Source organism: Pseudopodoces humilis, chromosome 2 (assembly GCF_049639895.1).
Source record: "Pseudopodoces humilis isolate 2021_Gansu_Grassland_sample_001 chromosome 2, ASM4963989v1, whole genome shotgun sequence".
Taxonomy (NCBI): Eukaryota; Metazoa; Chordata; class Aves; order Passeriformes; family Paridae; genus Pseudopodoces; species Pseudopodoces humilis.
In genome coordinates this window covers 31177903-31195054 of record NC_142201.1, presented here as the reverse complement: position 1 = coordinate 31195054, position 17152 = coordinate 31177903, and the positions used below count along the sequence as shown (strand labels likewise).

Here is a 17152-nt window from a genome sequence, read left to right as displayed (position 1 = left end):
GCAGACGTGGCAGAAAGACACAGAGAATGAGAAGGATACTGCACTTCCACAACCTGCCTTGAATTTGGGCAGCTGGTTGCATGAGAAAAGAGAGTAGCTGAGTATATGTCAAATAGCTCTACAAGGAAAGTGGGAAGTGTTTACATCCTAAAGACCTGAGCAGATGAGCATGCTCCTTAACTTAGTTACCAGTGGGTGGTTCTCTGACCCAAATTGCATTTTTTGCAACATTGGCTGGATGTTTTGCTCAAAAGGGAAGAGAGATCTCCTTCACACAGTGCACAAGTTGCCTATAGAGTTTTATTTCATGGAATTTCATGAATGCTGTAATTTATTTGGGTCAACACACAAACTTATGAAACAAAAGTCTAAGTGGGTTATGAACTTGGGTATGAACGTTATGCATTTTCTGACTCCAGATCAGCAGAAGCTAGGACAGGTCACTAGAGAAAAGTCAGTATTTCTCAGTTATCATACACAATAATTATATATTTCTTATTTATCATACACTTTCGATCTATGTGCATCTTCAAATCCTGCATTAGTTCTGCAGTATCACTCTGCAGGCAGTCCAAGCTCCAGAGAGCTCAGAGAAGGCTGGTTTTGTGGGCTTCCCTCCAAACCAATCAATTCAAAAAGTTTGCTGGAAACTTTTTTCATGGGTCTTACCACCACTTATGAACTTAACAATAAGCTCTCTCATCTATGTATTAGTTCAGATCACTTTTTTCCCTAATGCAGACCTAGACTGCTCATAGGATTTTTTTTATTTTTCTTTTTACTCCTTGCCCCTTTATGCCACTTTCAGTTAAGCTAATACACTTAGAATAACCAGTCCTCAAATCCCCCTGGCTTTTGCAGTGTGTCCACATCTGAAAGCTATTTTTTCCTTAACTCATTAAACTACCTGGTTTTATTTCTAAATGAAAATTCAGCAGAGTGGAAGATGTTTGTAGATCCCTTCCCTTACTGCAAGTCCTAAGGAACCACACCGACCTCTTTACTATAAACAACTGTCAGAATTGTACACACGCAGGTACTCAGAAGGCGTTGAGCATTTAGAAGCCTAAGGCAGCAATACTGTCTGATTTATTTTCTTTCCACATTCTGTGGAAGCATGTGGAGCTGGAAGGAAAAAAAAAATAAAATGTGAAAATCAAGTGGGTATTTTGAGCTTAAGTAAACATGCAAATGTAGTTGGATAACATATCTTTCTCTCTGTGTTCCTCACCATAAAAAAAATGGAATAAAAAAAGGAAAAAATCGTGACACTTCTCACAGTCTGCTGAGAAGTACTATGTTAGAAGCACAAATGAAGCTAACGGTTTTGTTTTGACATTGGAATAGGCTGAGATGAGGTGGAGGACAAGGAAGCAGACAGCATAGCTGTGTTCTCCTCAAACTGCAAGATAGCTGTATGTCTGCAAGACAAATCAGACTTCTGTGCAGGGAAGTAATAACAGGTGTGTCTCAGTACCTGAGAAATCCTAGGATGTGTCAACATATTAAAAAGTGTCTCAGTCCTTATATATATCTACTGCTGAAACTGCAATGAATTCTTACACCTTCTTTTGCATACTGTTTTAGTTTATTTTAATAGCTTCTACAAGCAGCTACTTGGGAAAACTGAGCCCTCTTGATGTTTTACCGAGAAAGAGAATTAGGAAAATTTAAAAGGAAATATGTCTCTCATGTAAAAATATAGCCAAAATATACCCAGCAGAGTGTAAGGAAGATACGGCTCCTTTGGAGTTTTTCACCTTTCCTCCTGTTTTTGCTGAACTCAATTGTGAGAAGAAAGGTGATACCAAAATAGAAAATGAAATGTAAAATAATATTAAACAAAATCTTAGTGTGGTCCTAGGGATAAGGAAAATCATGAAACAACCATGATAACATAAGTAGGTCTCATCTAGTGTACAGTACCCTGAAACTTAGTCAGAATTAGAGGGAAACTGTGATTCATTTTGTCAGTGTCATCTGACAGTCTGCACAGTCCCAGAGGAGTCTCATCTAGTGTGATTTTTTTCTCATACACAGTTACAGAAAATGTACAATTTAAAAAATCCCTCAAAATACTGATAGGACAGCCAAGTAAACTGTATAAATGAGGTCTGCAAATTAAATGAAAACTAATACTTCTATTGTTTTGTCTTTTAAAGTCAAATCAGTATGATGCAACCACTTAATTATGCTGTTCTTATCTTATTCTCTGGAAATTCATTTTGCTTTGTAAGTACACTGTCATTTTTACAGAGAAAGATGCAGCCACCAAGGTGTTCATGAACATGAACCCTGAGCCTTCATGCTCGTGAAACTGCAGTTGCCAGCCATTCTCCCACCTCTTGCTTTTTGTTGTTGCTTGTCACCATCTGCAGTGTAGGCTGTAATCTCCTCTGGGTGAGGACCGGTTTGCCTTGCATGTCCTGCCAAGCTGCCGCGTTTGCTCATGAGTATTTCAAATCCATGCAGCAATAGCTGCATTTCATAAGCACTGTCATGAATTTCATTCTTCTTGAGTACAACTTCCACTGACTGTAGGAGTCGAGAATATGACTAGATTAATTGTTAGTGTTGAAGGTGCTGCTTTACAATAATGATTCCAACTTTTGTTTCATTAAAGGCGGTGATGGCAAGCGACTTTGCAGTCCCGAGGTTCAGGCATTTGGAGAAGCTTTTGCTTGTTCATGGCCACTGGTGTTACTCCCGACTCGCCAACATGGTGCTGTATTTCTTCTACAAAAATGCAGTAAGTGTTTGACTTGGCAGCTTTATGGAACCACATGTTTCCAGGGTTTATTTTGTGCTAAGTGAGCATTAGGTCAGCCTTCAAATGGTTTATAAATAAGCTGCAAAGAAATGTGCAGAGCTGAAAGACAGCTGGCTGCCATTTGCAGAAATACGGGACCCACTCCATAACAGCTACAGTGTGCTGCTGAATGTGCAAATTAGGTAACACAAATAACAAGAACTGCTGAAGGAAAGTTTCTTTAAAGAGTACTTTTGCAGAATTTAGCTGGCTGGATACAGGAGTCTTCAATGCCAAAGCCATCCAGCATTAGTCCCAAGTAGCAGTTGAGTGTGTTTGCTCTTCCTGACTGTATCTCATCATTGTTTATGAATCACTGTACGTATTGCCTAGTGACTTGAGATAATTTGAGTCCTCTCTGTGTCTCAGATGCAGAGTCTGGGAAGGTTTTTTTTTGCTTGATTTATCTTATTTCCAACTAATCAAAAGAGTTCATTAGAAAGGAAGTACACGGTGGTAAAGAACAGATGACGGGTCTGTGTTTCCTCCCTGGTGTATGAAACAGGACTCAGTCCAGTACTGGGCATCGAGCCAGAAGCAGCTCAACTCCTTGGCCTCAATAAAGGCCCTTTGCATTGATCTTGGAGTACAAAGGTGATTGATTGAAAACAGCCTAACAAGGAAACCAAGAATACCACCACCTGGGTGGGAGTCACTGGCAGGCACATATATTTGCTCACTTGCAACAGCTACAAATCACCTTGGGAGCAAAGCATATGAAGAAGCAAGAAAAAGAGGAGAGCTGGAGCTCTCATACCTCTGTTTGCTTCAGAGGCCAATGTATGAATTGTGTGCAGGAGACTGGATATTGTCCTCAGTATCAGAAAAAAGTGGCTTTCAGTTTTGTAAAAGTTGCTTTCTAATTTTAATCTAATCCTCAGTTTTTATGAGAAGAAAACCATAATTTGCTCAAAATTTTGGACATCACTGGAATACCTAAGGGTGCTAAAGGATTAATGAAATGTCTTTTTGTTAAAACAAGCATGTTAAAATACCTTCTGTGGTCAAAACAGAGACTGCATGCAAGTGCCCTTTCAGAAACAGAAGAATGAAGGGACTTTGTGATCTGAGCTGCTGCTTGAGTCAGAAATAGCAAGCAGATTTAAGTAATGCTGTACTGAGGGGAGAGCCACCTGTTGAAGTACAGCAGTGAAATACGTGGTTGTGTTCAGATGCATCAGTTAAAAGGCTTGATCCTGAACGATGCTGAACATCTGTACTCCCACTGAACATCTGTACTCCCACTCCCAGTGCTGGATGTTTTCAAGATACCCATTGACAGTATCAAATCCAAACTTTCCAAGAGGTGTATGTATAGCCATCTTACATTAAAATTTAAAAAATAAACACAGAAGTAATGCACATAAGACACTCCAGCAATCAGTAGCCAGAGATGCTGTTTATACATCAACACTTTTGTTCATCTTGGGTAAAACCTTCCATTTTCTTTGGTACAGCTGCCCTTGATTACAAGTATTATTTCTCATGCCATTTTTAATAAGACATTTTCAGAAGCTACTGACTCAAGGCTAGAAAATAACTGAAGACATCTCTTTGTGTTGCTTGTGTTTTGGCAGCCTTCAGAGCTTTCTGAGAAATACTTGTTGCTTTTGACTCTAAACTGTAGTTTGATATCCAGCATATAGACATAAATATGTCTGACACAATGCCTGCCTTAAGGAAAGATTCTTAAAAATAGAAAGACAGGAGCACCTGAACCTTTTGCAAGGAGACCATTCTGGATGGTTCTCCACAGAGAGTCAAGACAGCTATACTGCACATGTCCTGCAAGTTTTCTGTTTGCTCAAGTGGGGTTTTTTTCCTCATTTGTTCATACCATGAAATTTTCCATTCTACACTATAACCTATCTAATTTAAAATTTAAACTTCACATTGCTGCAAAAGCCATTTGGAAACTTAAATGACATATCCAAGAAGATGTTTGGCTTCATGGAGCTGATAAAAATGCAAGTAAAATATAAACTAAAACATAGCATGACTGGAAATATCTGAGCTTGATGAAAAGGGATTTAATGTAAACAAAATTTTACCTGCATAAGCATGCACATCTTCTTCCCATTTATACATTGTCTCTGCAAGAAAGCACTGAAAATTTTTGACATATACTTCATTCTCTGAGAAATTCTCCCTGGGACCACATTCATAAAACAGCCTCATCTGGCAGGGGAAGAAGGGAAACCTTCTTTATTTAAAATCTTTATGTAAATGTCTTTTGTCTTTTTCAGAGAGATAATACAGAGTCAAGAGAGAACATTTGAAATAAAATTAAAAACTTGTTTAAGACAAAATAAAATCTCAGGAGGAAAAAAAATCTGATTTAAGCCTCATTTATTTGTATAGCTTTCTTCAACAGCATTATTAAGATCCATAGTAGAGGTGGTAGGAAGATGTTCAGCTGAATTTTCAGCAGTATTTTCATCAAACTACCTATTTTTGCCAGAGCTAAACTGTTTCCAAGACAGATTAGCAAGGCTCTGGAGAGAAAATTTACTATGTCCAGGATTAACTGCATTTTGTTTTGAAACAGTGAGAAAAAGTATATAAATTCACATATTTATTGTAATTCCTTTTTGAGGAATTACTCAAGAAATTTTGTTTCATTTTTGGGTGTGGAAAATAAATATTTTCAAAATAAGTTTGATTTTGGAATGAAACTGCCATGTCCCATACAACTGTACTGAAGAGGGTAAGCTTTGGTAGCTCCGTCTTGTTTGGCACAGAGGAATATATTTTTCTTGAAAATATCAGAAACATTTCTAGAGGTTGTGCTTACAAAAATACTATCTTAGGTTTTTAATTAGCTTTACCTAGGTTAATTGGGAATTAGCTCACTAACAGTGAGCTGCTCAAATACAAACCACAAACCACTTCAATGTATTATGTAAACTTTGCCTGAGCATTTATCTACTTTATGTGTGTGTGTGTGCATATATATATATATATATATATATATATATATATATATACACACGTGTATGTACATGACCTCTTATTCTGTGGCAATTCCCCTTTACAAGACAGGTTTACTCTCCTTAAAGCAGCTTTCACTGACTAAGCACACCATAGCCTTTTTTTTTTCTCTTATGTTTAATTTTCAACCACATTTGGGCACACAGATAGAACAGATCTGTAGTTTCCTCTGTATATCTAAAATTCATGAAGGGTTAACATTCTCCATCTCACTGAAAGCTTTTTGAGAACAGAATACAAAAAGAAGAAGTGAAAGCAGAGGTCATGCCATTTCCCATTTTAATAGTTAAAAGGAGTAAAACCCTTAACAGTTTCCAACCATTTTCTGGTTTTAATCACTTTACAAAGAAAATACAATTTTACTTTTAGGAGAACCAACCCTGGGAATTTATTTCCTTCTCTAGGAAGATGGCCATCTTTTTCTAGGCCTCAAATCCTTCATCAATATCTGAAATCAGCACCTTTTCTGAGCCCTCTGAATTCTCCATGCTGAAGAGATTGTAGAAGAAAATGAGTTGTGTGGTTTGTTTCTTTTTGGGTGACTCCAACCCAAGTAGATGAACAACCACTCTGCAGCTGTGTATACAGCTGATTTCTTCATAGGGCTGAAGAAGAAGAGAGGTTGAGGAATCTTTACAGTTTCACCTTCCCAACTGCTGCTGGTCTCGTGTTGATCTTGCAAAAAAGCTCTGAATTTATCTGTTGTTGACCAGAAAAGTCTCCCAAAACATCTTCAGCCAGCAGAGGATATTATTGTGGAAATTCTTGTTCTTACAGTGGTTGTGTAAGTGCTGTGACATCATTTGCCTAGAGGTCAGTGGTAGCTGGGAGAGCTTTTTACAGTTAGTTAAATTGCACCTCAGTGTTTCACTTGAACTAAAAGTTAATTTTGTGTGATGCCCAAGATCTGAGGTTCCAGCAGCACAAAGACTTGCAGGTGTGTCAGATGTTTGCAGCTTAGCCAAGTGATCCATGCATCAGGAAGTGAGTTAAAGAGTAGGTATCCTCACAAGGATTGCTCATGTGTTCAGCATTCACAGATAAGTCTTTGCTGAGCTGGAATCAGAATGGTTTCAGAACACTGTGGGATGATGATCCTCCTTATCTTGTTATATTTACAGCATTGCTTGTTCTGTTTCAGATGTTTGTGGCCCTTCTCTTCTGGTACCAGTTCTACTGCGGGTTCTCTGGCTCATCAATGATTGATCAGTGGTATCTGATCTTCTTTAATTTATTCTTCTCTTCTCTTCCACAACTGATTACTGGTGTGCTGGATAAGGATGTGCCAGCTGAAGTGTTAATTGCTGTACCTCAACTTTATAAAAGCGGACAGAATATGGAGGTAAAAATTTCTTGATTACTGTAATTTCTTTCCTGAACATCTTTCATTTCAAAAACCAGCCCTGCTCTCAAAGGGTAGATCACTGGTAAATACAGTCTGAGAAGTTAGTGTTATTACTTTGTGATATTTCTTATCTGAGTCAAAATGCCAAAAGTACACCTAAACAAAAGACACATAAACAAACAAAGTCCCAACCGGCTATGTTTTTAATATGTGCCAGGAGAGAAGGCTGGATGATTTAATTCAACCTAAACTGAACACCTCCTTCATGGTCCAGGCTCACAAATAACCACAAAACTAAAACAGATTGCACCTTGTAGCTAGTGCAGACTTTTACAGAATAACCTCACAATACTTACTCAAAACTTCAGTTCCCAGCCCTTTAGAAAAAGAAGAGAAAGATGGCCTTGGTAGTAAGCACGATAAACTTAGTCTCTGAGGGAGGTAGTCACAGATGATAGATTCAGCTGAAATATCTGTTGAAAACACCTTGTCACCATCTGCTTGAATTGCACAATGAAAACAGAAGGAATTCAGGTGGAATTTGAACCAAACCATTCCTGGTAATTACAGGTAAAGTGTACTGTGGGAAAATCTTGCTGTTTGGTAAAACTGTCTATGTGGGGATGTTGTTTTGAAGGCTAAAGCCTACTTAAAAGTGTCTTACAAAGCTGTTCTCTGAGAGGACACATTAAGTGGTTTTTGCCTCCAAGTGTACACCTGTATTTGGTACCCCACACATGTAGTGGCAGTGCTAGATACTCTCCTGGAAAAATTAAAAGAGAATTTGAGTGTAACTTTACTCCATTAGTCCAAACTCTGTCCTTTTCATCTGTTGTTTTCTGTTTTCTACATTTCTTCTGTTTCAGTGCATCACACTTGAAAGATCTGTACTATTAATATCTTCCTCTCTTGCACATTTTTAGGATGATAGAAATCTTGTAATGCCTTAAGGCTTGTTGGGAGGTTATGTCTGCCTGTCTTCAGCTGGCAAACTGAGAAGTCTCCCAGGTTCACAGAACAGTTACTTCTCATAGAGAAGCTCAGAGATAATTCTAAGTTGTTTTTGTTTTTTTAAATCTATTGATCGTATTCTCTTTATAGATACCTAAAAAGGCATTTTAAAAACTTTAAAATCCTGTTTCAGGTGGGGTCTCTTCCCAAAAGGGCCTGTTGTATTATAGAATAGTTCAGATGGCTCTGGAAGCCATCTGATCCAGACCCCTGGTAAAAACAGCTTCAAACCTAGAGAGGTTTCTCAGGTCTTTAACTAGTCCAGTTTTGAATGTCTCCAATACTGGAGATTCCACAAACCCTCTGAGCACCCTGATGCAGTAATTAACCATGTTAGTTCAGAAGGCCAAGTAACATCATCATTCTCTCTAAGCATCTTTCCATTCCCATTTTTAGTCTACAATGATATTTTCCACAAAAGGAAGATGTAGTTGAACCTGATGAACATAGTTCATCATGTTGGAGATGTAGAATATATACCAAAATTTTATAAACATTTTGTCATTTGTAAACTATTTATCCTTATATCTAGGTCCCTTATATGACCATCCATACCCCTGAAATTGCATATTTCTGTAAACCAAAATGTTAGTTTAATATTTGTTTTATCAAGCAATTTTATGCACATACTTAGAGATGTGTTTATATATATATATATGTTTTATATACATATTTATAGCATATATTGCTATGTGAATTGCCACTAGAGACCTTTGTAGTGGATGTTCTCTAAGTAAATGTGCATTTTCTGTTTTCTCTTTTGCCAATATGATGTTGCTTATGTGATGTAGAACCCATTTATTCATGTTCATTAGTGATCTGACTGTAGTGCATAAAATAGGGCACCTTCACAAAGATTTCCTGGCCTGAGCATCAAATTCAAATTACACCCTCTGCCAGGATAGAAAAGAAAAAAAGGCAAAATACTTCATCTCAGAACAGAGTGACTTGCAGGTAGACTGTTCATGCTTCATCCCTCAGGGTAGCTGAATGACTGGCAAAGTTATGAAGCTGTTTGCCCAAGCCCTTAAAACTGCCCTTGAAATATGCCTCTCAAAATACCAATCCTGGAAGATAGCATCTTCATTATGATCTGATTTTCTTAATTTTTTTTTTTTAATGACACAGGAGTACCAACCACACATGTTTTGGATGAACATGATTGATGCTATGTATCAAAGCCTGGTTTGCTTCTTCATCCCCTATTTTGTAAGTGTTTGCTTTAAGCCATTCTATTTCAAGCATTTGGAGAACTGGCAACACAGCTTGGGCTAAATTCTGTCTTCTTTCTTACAGACTTACTATGATTCAGAGGTGGATATCTTTTCTTGGGGAACTCCCATCACCACAATAGCTCTTTTCACCATCATCCTGCATTTGGCTATTGAAACCAAAACTTGGGTAAGGTACCCACAGCCTACGTAGAAACTCACTAGCATAGACATAATTCTTCTCTTAGTGCCACCTTTCAAAAACATAAGATGGTTGCTTCTTTCTCTCAGCACATTATATTTTTAGCAGACATTTATAAAAAGCATGGAAAAGGTTTTAAAATATGATCTGCAAACTGCTTTGTAGTGTTGTATCTATAATAAGAATTTTTAACTAGAGAAGGCTCTAAACTCTTTGCCATGCATGGATTTGACTCCACAAATTAAGAAGTTTTAATTTAATTTAGCCACAGCAAATTTCTTACAATATAAAGAATCATTATACTTACGTTGTTTTTTTTTTTGGTTGTTGCTCTAGACTTTTCTCCACTGGTCATCTTGCATCTTCAGTATCATTTTATTTTTCTCTGTGGCTCTGGTTTACAATGCTTCCTGCCCTGTCTGCCATCCTCCATCCAATCCCTACTGGACCATGGAAAGGCTGATGGGAGACCCTGTGTTCTATTTCACTTGCATTATATCACCAGTTGTTGCATTGCTGCCCAGGTAATGTATCTTCTCTCACATCTTTTCTTGTTTGTAAAGGCACTTCAGGCATTTGATTGGGAGAGCAAGAACATTTTCCACCCCCCATCTTTTGTTTTGACTACCAGCCAACTCAGTTTCTTTCAGCAGCTGATTGTTTGAAGCCAGGTCTAACCTATTCTGTGCTCCTGACCACAGGAACAGACCACAGCTCCTGGCCAGGGACCACAGGAATGGGGTAATTGTAGACTGGTGGTCAAACCTCCAGGCCATGCAGAGGTTTCCTACCCTGTGAGGTGTTCTGTGGTGCTTCTGGATTCAGTCCATCCTCACATAAAATGCAGAGTACCCAAATATGTTAATAAGTATGTTGTGGACCTACTTGCCAATTTGTAGATGTAGGAGGCTTGCTCTGCAGATTTATCCCCATTGCCTTTCCTCATCAGGAAAGATGAAAGACTGTGTGTAATCACAAGGTGGATCACTGGCTAAAGATACAGATTTATTACACTGCCTAATTAAGTTATTAATCAAAATATTAGCACAGCATTCAGAGCTGTCCATCTGCAAGCTTTCTTGTGTAGAGCATTATTTTTCTATGTTGTACTTTTGTCTTGGATATTTTCCCTTAATAACGTATTGGGTATTTCCCTCTTTCATTTCTTTTCACATGCCCATTCTCATCTTGCAGATTCCTGTACAGAACCCTTCAGGGAACTCTGTTCCCCACCCAGCTTCAGCTTGGACGCCAGTTGAGTAAACTGTCCCCAGAGACTCGCACCCAGCTCCTCACCGAGTTGAACGTAAAGGAGACAATACGTCAGACACAGCTCCTGGCAGACAGCTTCTCCCTGAGCCTTGGCTCAAATGCTAGCGATTGTTATAAGGCTAATAACCAAAGCACTCCTTTGCCAGCCTCTCCTCAAACAAGGGAGTCACTTTTCCGAGAGCACACAAAGGCAGAACATAAAACAGATCAGACTGCGGCTGCCTCTCCCCAGGGTGCTGTGTTGTATGAGGAAAACAAGCTCCCGTCATCAGCAGGTAGTCTGGAAAGGTCCGTGGGGTTTCACGACGTTCGATGTGGCACTTCGGAGGTGGAGTCATTGTCTGTGGGAACAACACTCCCATGGAGCTCAGCAGTCGACCAAGAAGACTTCAGTTTGTTGAAGTGGATCACATCAACTCCACTGTTCAGTCACATTGGGACTGTTTTACAGGTGTCATCAAGCAGTTTACAAAATGAAACACGGGACAGTATTTGTGTGCTTGGCTCTTCTTTGCATGTGGACTTCAAAGGCTTAAAAGAAGAGAGCTCAAATTGCTTGCGGGACAAAATGAAAGGAACCCCAACTGATCATTGTAAAAATGAAAATTCCGAGACCACCTTTTTATGATGTGGGCCATAAATATATTTATATATTTTTTATTTGCACACATTTATAGTGAGATTACTCTATATGTTTCCAAAGGTGAAACAGAAAATCAAAGGTACAGAATGATTATTTAAGAATGTTTAAATACAGTTTATTGAAATAAGAGCTTTAAATATAAAAAGAAACACTTGAAAGTTCCATTTATATTGTTTTATTTTTTCATCTCATTTTGTAAGGAAATGCCTTTTCTTTATTTTTCAGATGCTTCTCTTTTATTCTGACACGTACTGTAAAAGCAAAGGATCTATCTACCATATTTGAAAGGATTAGATTCAGCAACAATTACTGATATCATTATAGGCCATTCAGTAATCAAGGAGGAAAAAACATGTTAATAAAGAGTCACTATATTCCATCCATCATCTGCTTGCCAGTGTATTTTGTCACTGAGGCAAAGTTATGGAATTATTATACACCTCTCTGTAAATGTTAACAGTATCCTACCACCACATTAATAATACTGCTATTTTATAAATGACACCATGTTCTGATATTGCAGCCATAGCATTCGATGTGTTGTGATAAAACAATAAATAAATGACCATCCGTATTGCAAAGTGACTTCCCAGTCTGGCATTAATTGTAACTCAGCCCTTCCCTTGGAGTAGCTGGTGTTTGGCTGGGCATGGCCTTGCATCATGCTGTACAAAAAGCTCGCTGCTTGTTTGTAAGGAAGGATTTGGTGGCAAAGAACTGGTGCTTCATGTCTGCTGTAGAGTTTGAGCTGGGAAGCCTGTGATCTTGGGAGCTGGAGCACTACTACAGCCACTGTTACCAAAGAGGTCTGTTCTGCCTGCTCATGGGGTGAAGGACAGGCAGAGTGGAATTTTGTGAGACACCTTTTCTGTTGTTTCGGCCAGGTTAAGTCGAGTCCTTGGAGGCGGCGAAGCCGAATGACCAGCTCTGAGGGTACATGCTAAGCAGAGGTATTTGAGCCTGGTGTAAAGCAGGCTATCTCCAGCCCCAAAAGCAGGAAGCTGCTTTCTGAGCTTATCTCTGAGCCAACCTCACGTGGTTGTAAATCCCAGACTGCCACTGGTACATGGGTGTGTGGCTGCCCTGTGCCAGACTGATGGATCCCAGGGGCTTTAGCCTGGAATGTTGCTTGGTTCTTTCACACCTGGTCACCATGACCATAGATGAACTATCCACTGCACTTCTTCTCCTCATTGCAGGTTTTCATGGCCTTTGTATTGCTTGCCATCAGTTTTTCTAAGGCCACAACTTGTTCATGCCATACTCTGTGCCTGGCAACCTGCCTGCCCTGTGGATTGCCTCAGTGTGGTAAGACACAGTGCCTACCATCTGTCACTTGCTAATCCACTCAGGATCTTTTTTTTCCAAAGATTTATGTACACTGGCCTCTTTCCCAAAGGCTGAATTGATAATATGATACTGTAAAATGCCAATGAAAGGAAGAGATGAAAGCAATGTAAATAAGAGCAGTCAGCCTGTAAATTCATTACCCTCATGAAACATGACACATCCGTATGTAACTAAACTGCATTTTGGGATTAGAACTGACTAGGGACATGGGAAAGGCACTAAGGGACTCACTGTTGCAGTCTCCTGTGAACAGCTTTTAGCATATGATTGATTTGAAAAAAAATAACCCAAAGCTGAACTTCTTCCTTTTACCCTTGAGTTAAAGAGCATTGATTTATATGTAAAGGTTTTAGTGGAGGAAAGCACACCTATTGACTCGTTTGTTACTGGCTAAAAACGTGCTGGCATTCCTCTGCTATATTAATTGTGACAGAAATGGGGCACTTGGAGTGACCACTCATTTTCCACAAAGGCGGGTGGGCGTCTGCCATGTCAGAGCCACCACGAGCCAGGAGTGTGGGTCTTGGCACACCCCTCTGAAGCAGGGCAGATGCCGTGCCCTCGGAGCAATCTCCACTCTCAGTCTGGCTGTAGGAACCTCCTTTGCAAAGGTCCCTAGCTGTGGCAGACAGCTCCCTGTTGAGGTATCTGCTTGCTCTACCAGCCTGCTCGGGCCTGTTAGTAACTGTTGGGATGACTTTGCAGGTGATTTTCTTGTGAGGTCAGCTGGCTGTATTTAACACATCCTGTGCAGATTGCCATTGGAAAGAACTCGTCTGTGTGGAGGTGCAGTGTCTTTTAATGTCAGAGGAGAAGTCAAATGACACATTGAAATGTGTAAATGTTGCCATTTGGTTAGAAACCTTCATCTGATTGTAAAACAGGTTCTCACAGAAGGACACGGTGTCAGATACCAGGTGGGCAGAGTTCATAGGTTTGCAGGATGTTAAATTCAGTCTAAGACTGTCATGGGGTCATAGCAGGAGCTTGCCAGGGATGCTGCAGGTGTGTCCCCTCTCTCAGTTACTGTAGCATCCCTAACAGCCAGGTGAGGGTCTCCTGGTCTTATTGACTCCTCTGCATGAGGAGTCACCTCCTTCTCAGCAGTATTGGTGTCCCACAGGCCTTCATGGGATTTTCTAGCAGCAGAAAGGGCTGGAACATCACTGGGCTTTGGCTCAGAGCTGTATTTCATGATACCCTTTTCGAAAAGAACCTAAATTCCTCTCTGGCCATGCCTTTGCAGTACAAGATTTGGTTTTGTTGTTGTGCTTTCAATGTTTCAAAGATTATTTCTTTGGTAGGTAAGGGATAGAAGGGTTCCTTTGGGACTGAGAGGTGCTCATGCACTGCCAGATAGATGTGTTAAGTTGCCATTGTGGGTGTGACTTGAACATCTGCATCATATATTAAGGGAAACTCTAGATCTCAGTCCTCAGCTGCTGTAACCATCATAGCATCTCCAATATCTGCAAGCTGACTTAACCCAGCTGGGAATCAGGCCTCCACAACTGCTCTATTTTGTTGCAAAATAAAAATAAACTTAAAAAATCCTTAGAGATTTATTTTGAAATACCTAAGGTGTAAATTAATCCCTTCATACTAAAAAAACCTTTATCATGGCAGCAATCCTTCAAAAATGCATTAATTTAATCTTAAATAAACCAAATAATCCTGCTGACCTGAACGGAGCAGTGGCCTCAGCGGGGTTTCTGGTGTGCCTGCAGATAGGTAGGAAGATATGCCACACTGAGGCCAACATGTGCCAAACCTGCCCAGCGAGTTACCTGCAGGCAAGAACCAGGTCAGGTGGATGTCTGCAGGCAAGTTGTCTCCATTTTCTTTTGAGAGATACATTGTAAATAATATCAACAAAATGTAATTTAAACCACAGTTTTGAGGGAGAAAAAACCCAAACAGACTTCACATTTGGAAAGAAAACATTAAGCAAACTAATTATTTACATTTTAAATCAGTTCTCTCTTCAGCTGCCAGAAGACAAACACATCAAAGCATGTTACTTGCTGGGCTTTAGGACTTGTTAACATTTTGAAGCTGCTATTAATATTTGAAACATTTTAGCTAAATAAATACTAATTGCTTTTTGAAGCTGTATACATTGATTTTTATAAAATAGAATAAACTTGTAAAGTTATTCCTCTTGGTGCAGTTGAGCAGTTATATCAGGCAAAACAAAGCTTTAAATATGTGAGGATAATCCACAAAAAGCATGCAACTATTTATGAAATAAGGCAATTAAAACAATACCCATGTTTGGTCTTTTACCAACAACAGCCCCCTGTACACTGTTTGAAATAGTTGCACTGAATTCTGCAAGCACTCCTCTGTCTGCTTGATGTTTTTGGCTGAAGTAGTCCGGATGAAATTAATGACTGAGAAGAAGAGAGTTGTGAATTAAGCATCACAGTGCTTACTTCTTAGTCTTATTTATGTGAACCAATTTCTCAGTGATTTATCCATTTCAAAAATTCCTTCTGGATGTATAAAGATCTTCTAGAAACAGCCAGAAGTGTTCTATCAGGATGGTTCTCTAATCTCAGAAATTATATCTTATGCATATGCCAGGGCACTAGAACTGGACAATAAATGTCAAAACAGGAACAAAGCAACCTTCCAGTGTTTTTTCCAGGCTTTTCCAGCTATACATCACTGTTCTGTGTGCCCAGTCATGAATCTCCTTTCCACCCTCCTGCACTGACTGTGAAACCACAGCCATACACCCTGATCAAAATTTCCTTATACCTTTTCAGATTATTCAAATATTCATTCAACAATAAATTCAACTGCTCTTGCCTCTCTTACATGACTTCCTCAATGACCTTGCATTGAACTTTATCATTTATTCACACCCAATTCACTGCTCAGGGCAGCGGTCTGTGCTTGCTCCCAGCACATCTCCTGTAGGCTCTACCCACTTAATCTACCCACAACAAGCACTGCTCTGTTGTGCCTTAAGCCACCTTTCTAGTGTCATGCTCACTTTTTGCTCCATGCCAGGCTTATACATTCTAAACATTACTGACTGCCAGATACACACACAGACAAGGTGTGGAGGATTTGAGGAGGTTTACTCATTCAAGTTGCCATATAAAAGGGTTCTGCATGAATACTGGTTTCAATAAATGGAGATGTTCAGCTTAAAATAAACTGTCAGAACTGTGTGTGCTTGAATCATCTGGGAGTGACAATTTATAACATAAACATAAATCTGCATCAAAACTTGAACTAAATAAATACATTTTTTAAAAGTCTCATGGTTTTGCAGCAGCTGGTTCTTGATCCAGACTGATCTATGCCTTGGGCTTTCTTCAGTCCAGCATTAAATGCAGCCATGTGCTTTTGTAAGGGAGCACACATGGCAGTTCTGAAAACTGATGCTGATAGAGCCATGCACTGTGATGGCACAGTAATAGGTGTGTGTCAAAGGCACTGCAGAAACCATGAAAATCAGGGGCATGCAGGTGTAGCTAAGTGGGGAAGGAAAGGCACTGCTGGATGCTATTCAGAAGTCCCATGGGATAAGGGGATCTTCAGAGCTTCCCAACTGCCTTCTTTTGCCTTTAAAAAGGTTCTGCACCCTCTCTGCCTGCTAGTGGACTTGGCTCCATTAAGTTTAAATTTCACTGGAGCTGTACCACAAGTGAATTTGGTTTGTTTCTTGCAGCTGAGAATGGATAAGGGGTTGGAACTGAACTAATGCTGACTCAGATGGAGGTAGGTTGGCACTTGCTTTGCAAACAGGAATGTGCTGGCTGTGCCCTGGTCAGGAGCTCTCCCAAGCCAGGGACCACTATTCTCCCAGGGCAGGTCCTACTACTGGTCCCACAGTTCATCCCTGTGTTGAAAACCAGGGCAGGAGCCATAGCAAAGGGACCCCCGGTGCCCTCCCAGGGCAAGCAGCTCTCCACTGCTCACTAGGCTGAGACCACAGATTTGTCTGCAGTGTCCTGGTAGTGACCTGGAAGGAACAGATAACATGGCAGAGAAACTTCCTGCTCCATGAGGAATCTCCTGTGTCGTTGCATAAAAGCCTCCATGTTTCTCTCCCATGCTCTCCAGTATGAATCCTGGCCATCAGAAAGCCATGGGATGGCTGCACTTCCTGCAATGGAAGATGCTATGGGGAGTCCTCTACTGCCTCCTGAAGGGACCCCTGAAGCACCTGCACTGAGGCCACTGCCCCAGGGGTGAGGGGCACCTTTGCCAGTAGCAACAGCTCCATTGGTCACCCCCTGTGCCTCTCACTGAGCGTCCTTTCTGCTGAAGGAGACTCCGTGTGGTCACAGACCATGTATCT

General features: G+C 40.1%; 1 protein-coding gene across 1 annotated transcript in view; it reads left to right on the top strand.

Moving 5' to 3' along the window:
* ATP10A (ATPase phospholipid transporting 10A (putative)) overlaps positions 1-12049 on the top strand; it is a 110035-nt gene extending 97986 nt beyond the window's left edge. Inside the window, exons 16-21 of the mRNA XM_005516519.3 lie at positions 2624-2749; positions 6942-7142; positions 9285-9365; positions 9453-9557; positions 9906-10093; positions 10764-12049. Of these exons, the coding sequence (XP_005516576.2) occupies positions 2624-2749; positions 6942-7142; positions 9285-9365; positions 9453-9557; positions 9906-10093; positions 10764-11469 (1407 nt within the window). The 3' untranslated portion in view covers positions 11470-12049. The remainder of the gene's footprint in view (positions 1-2623; positions 2750-6941; positions 7143-9284; positions 9366-9452; positions 9558-9905; positions 10094-10763) is intronic.
* The last annotated feature ends 5103 nt before the right edge of the window (positions 12050-17152 follow it).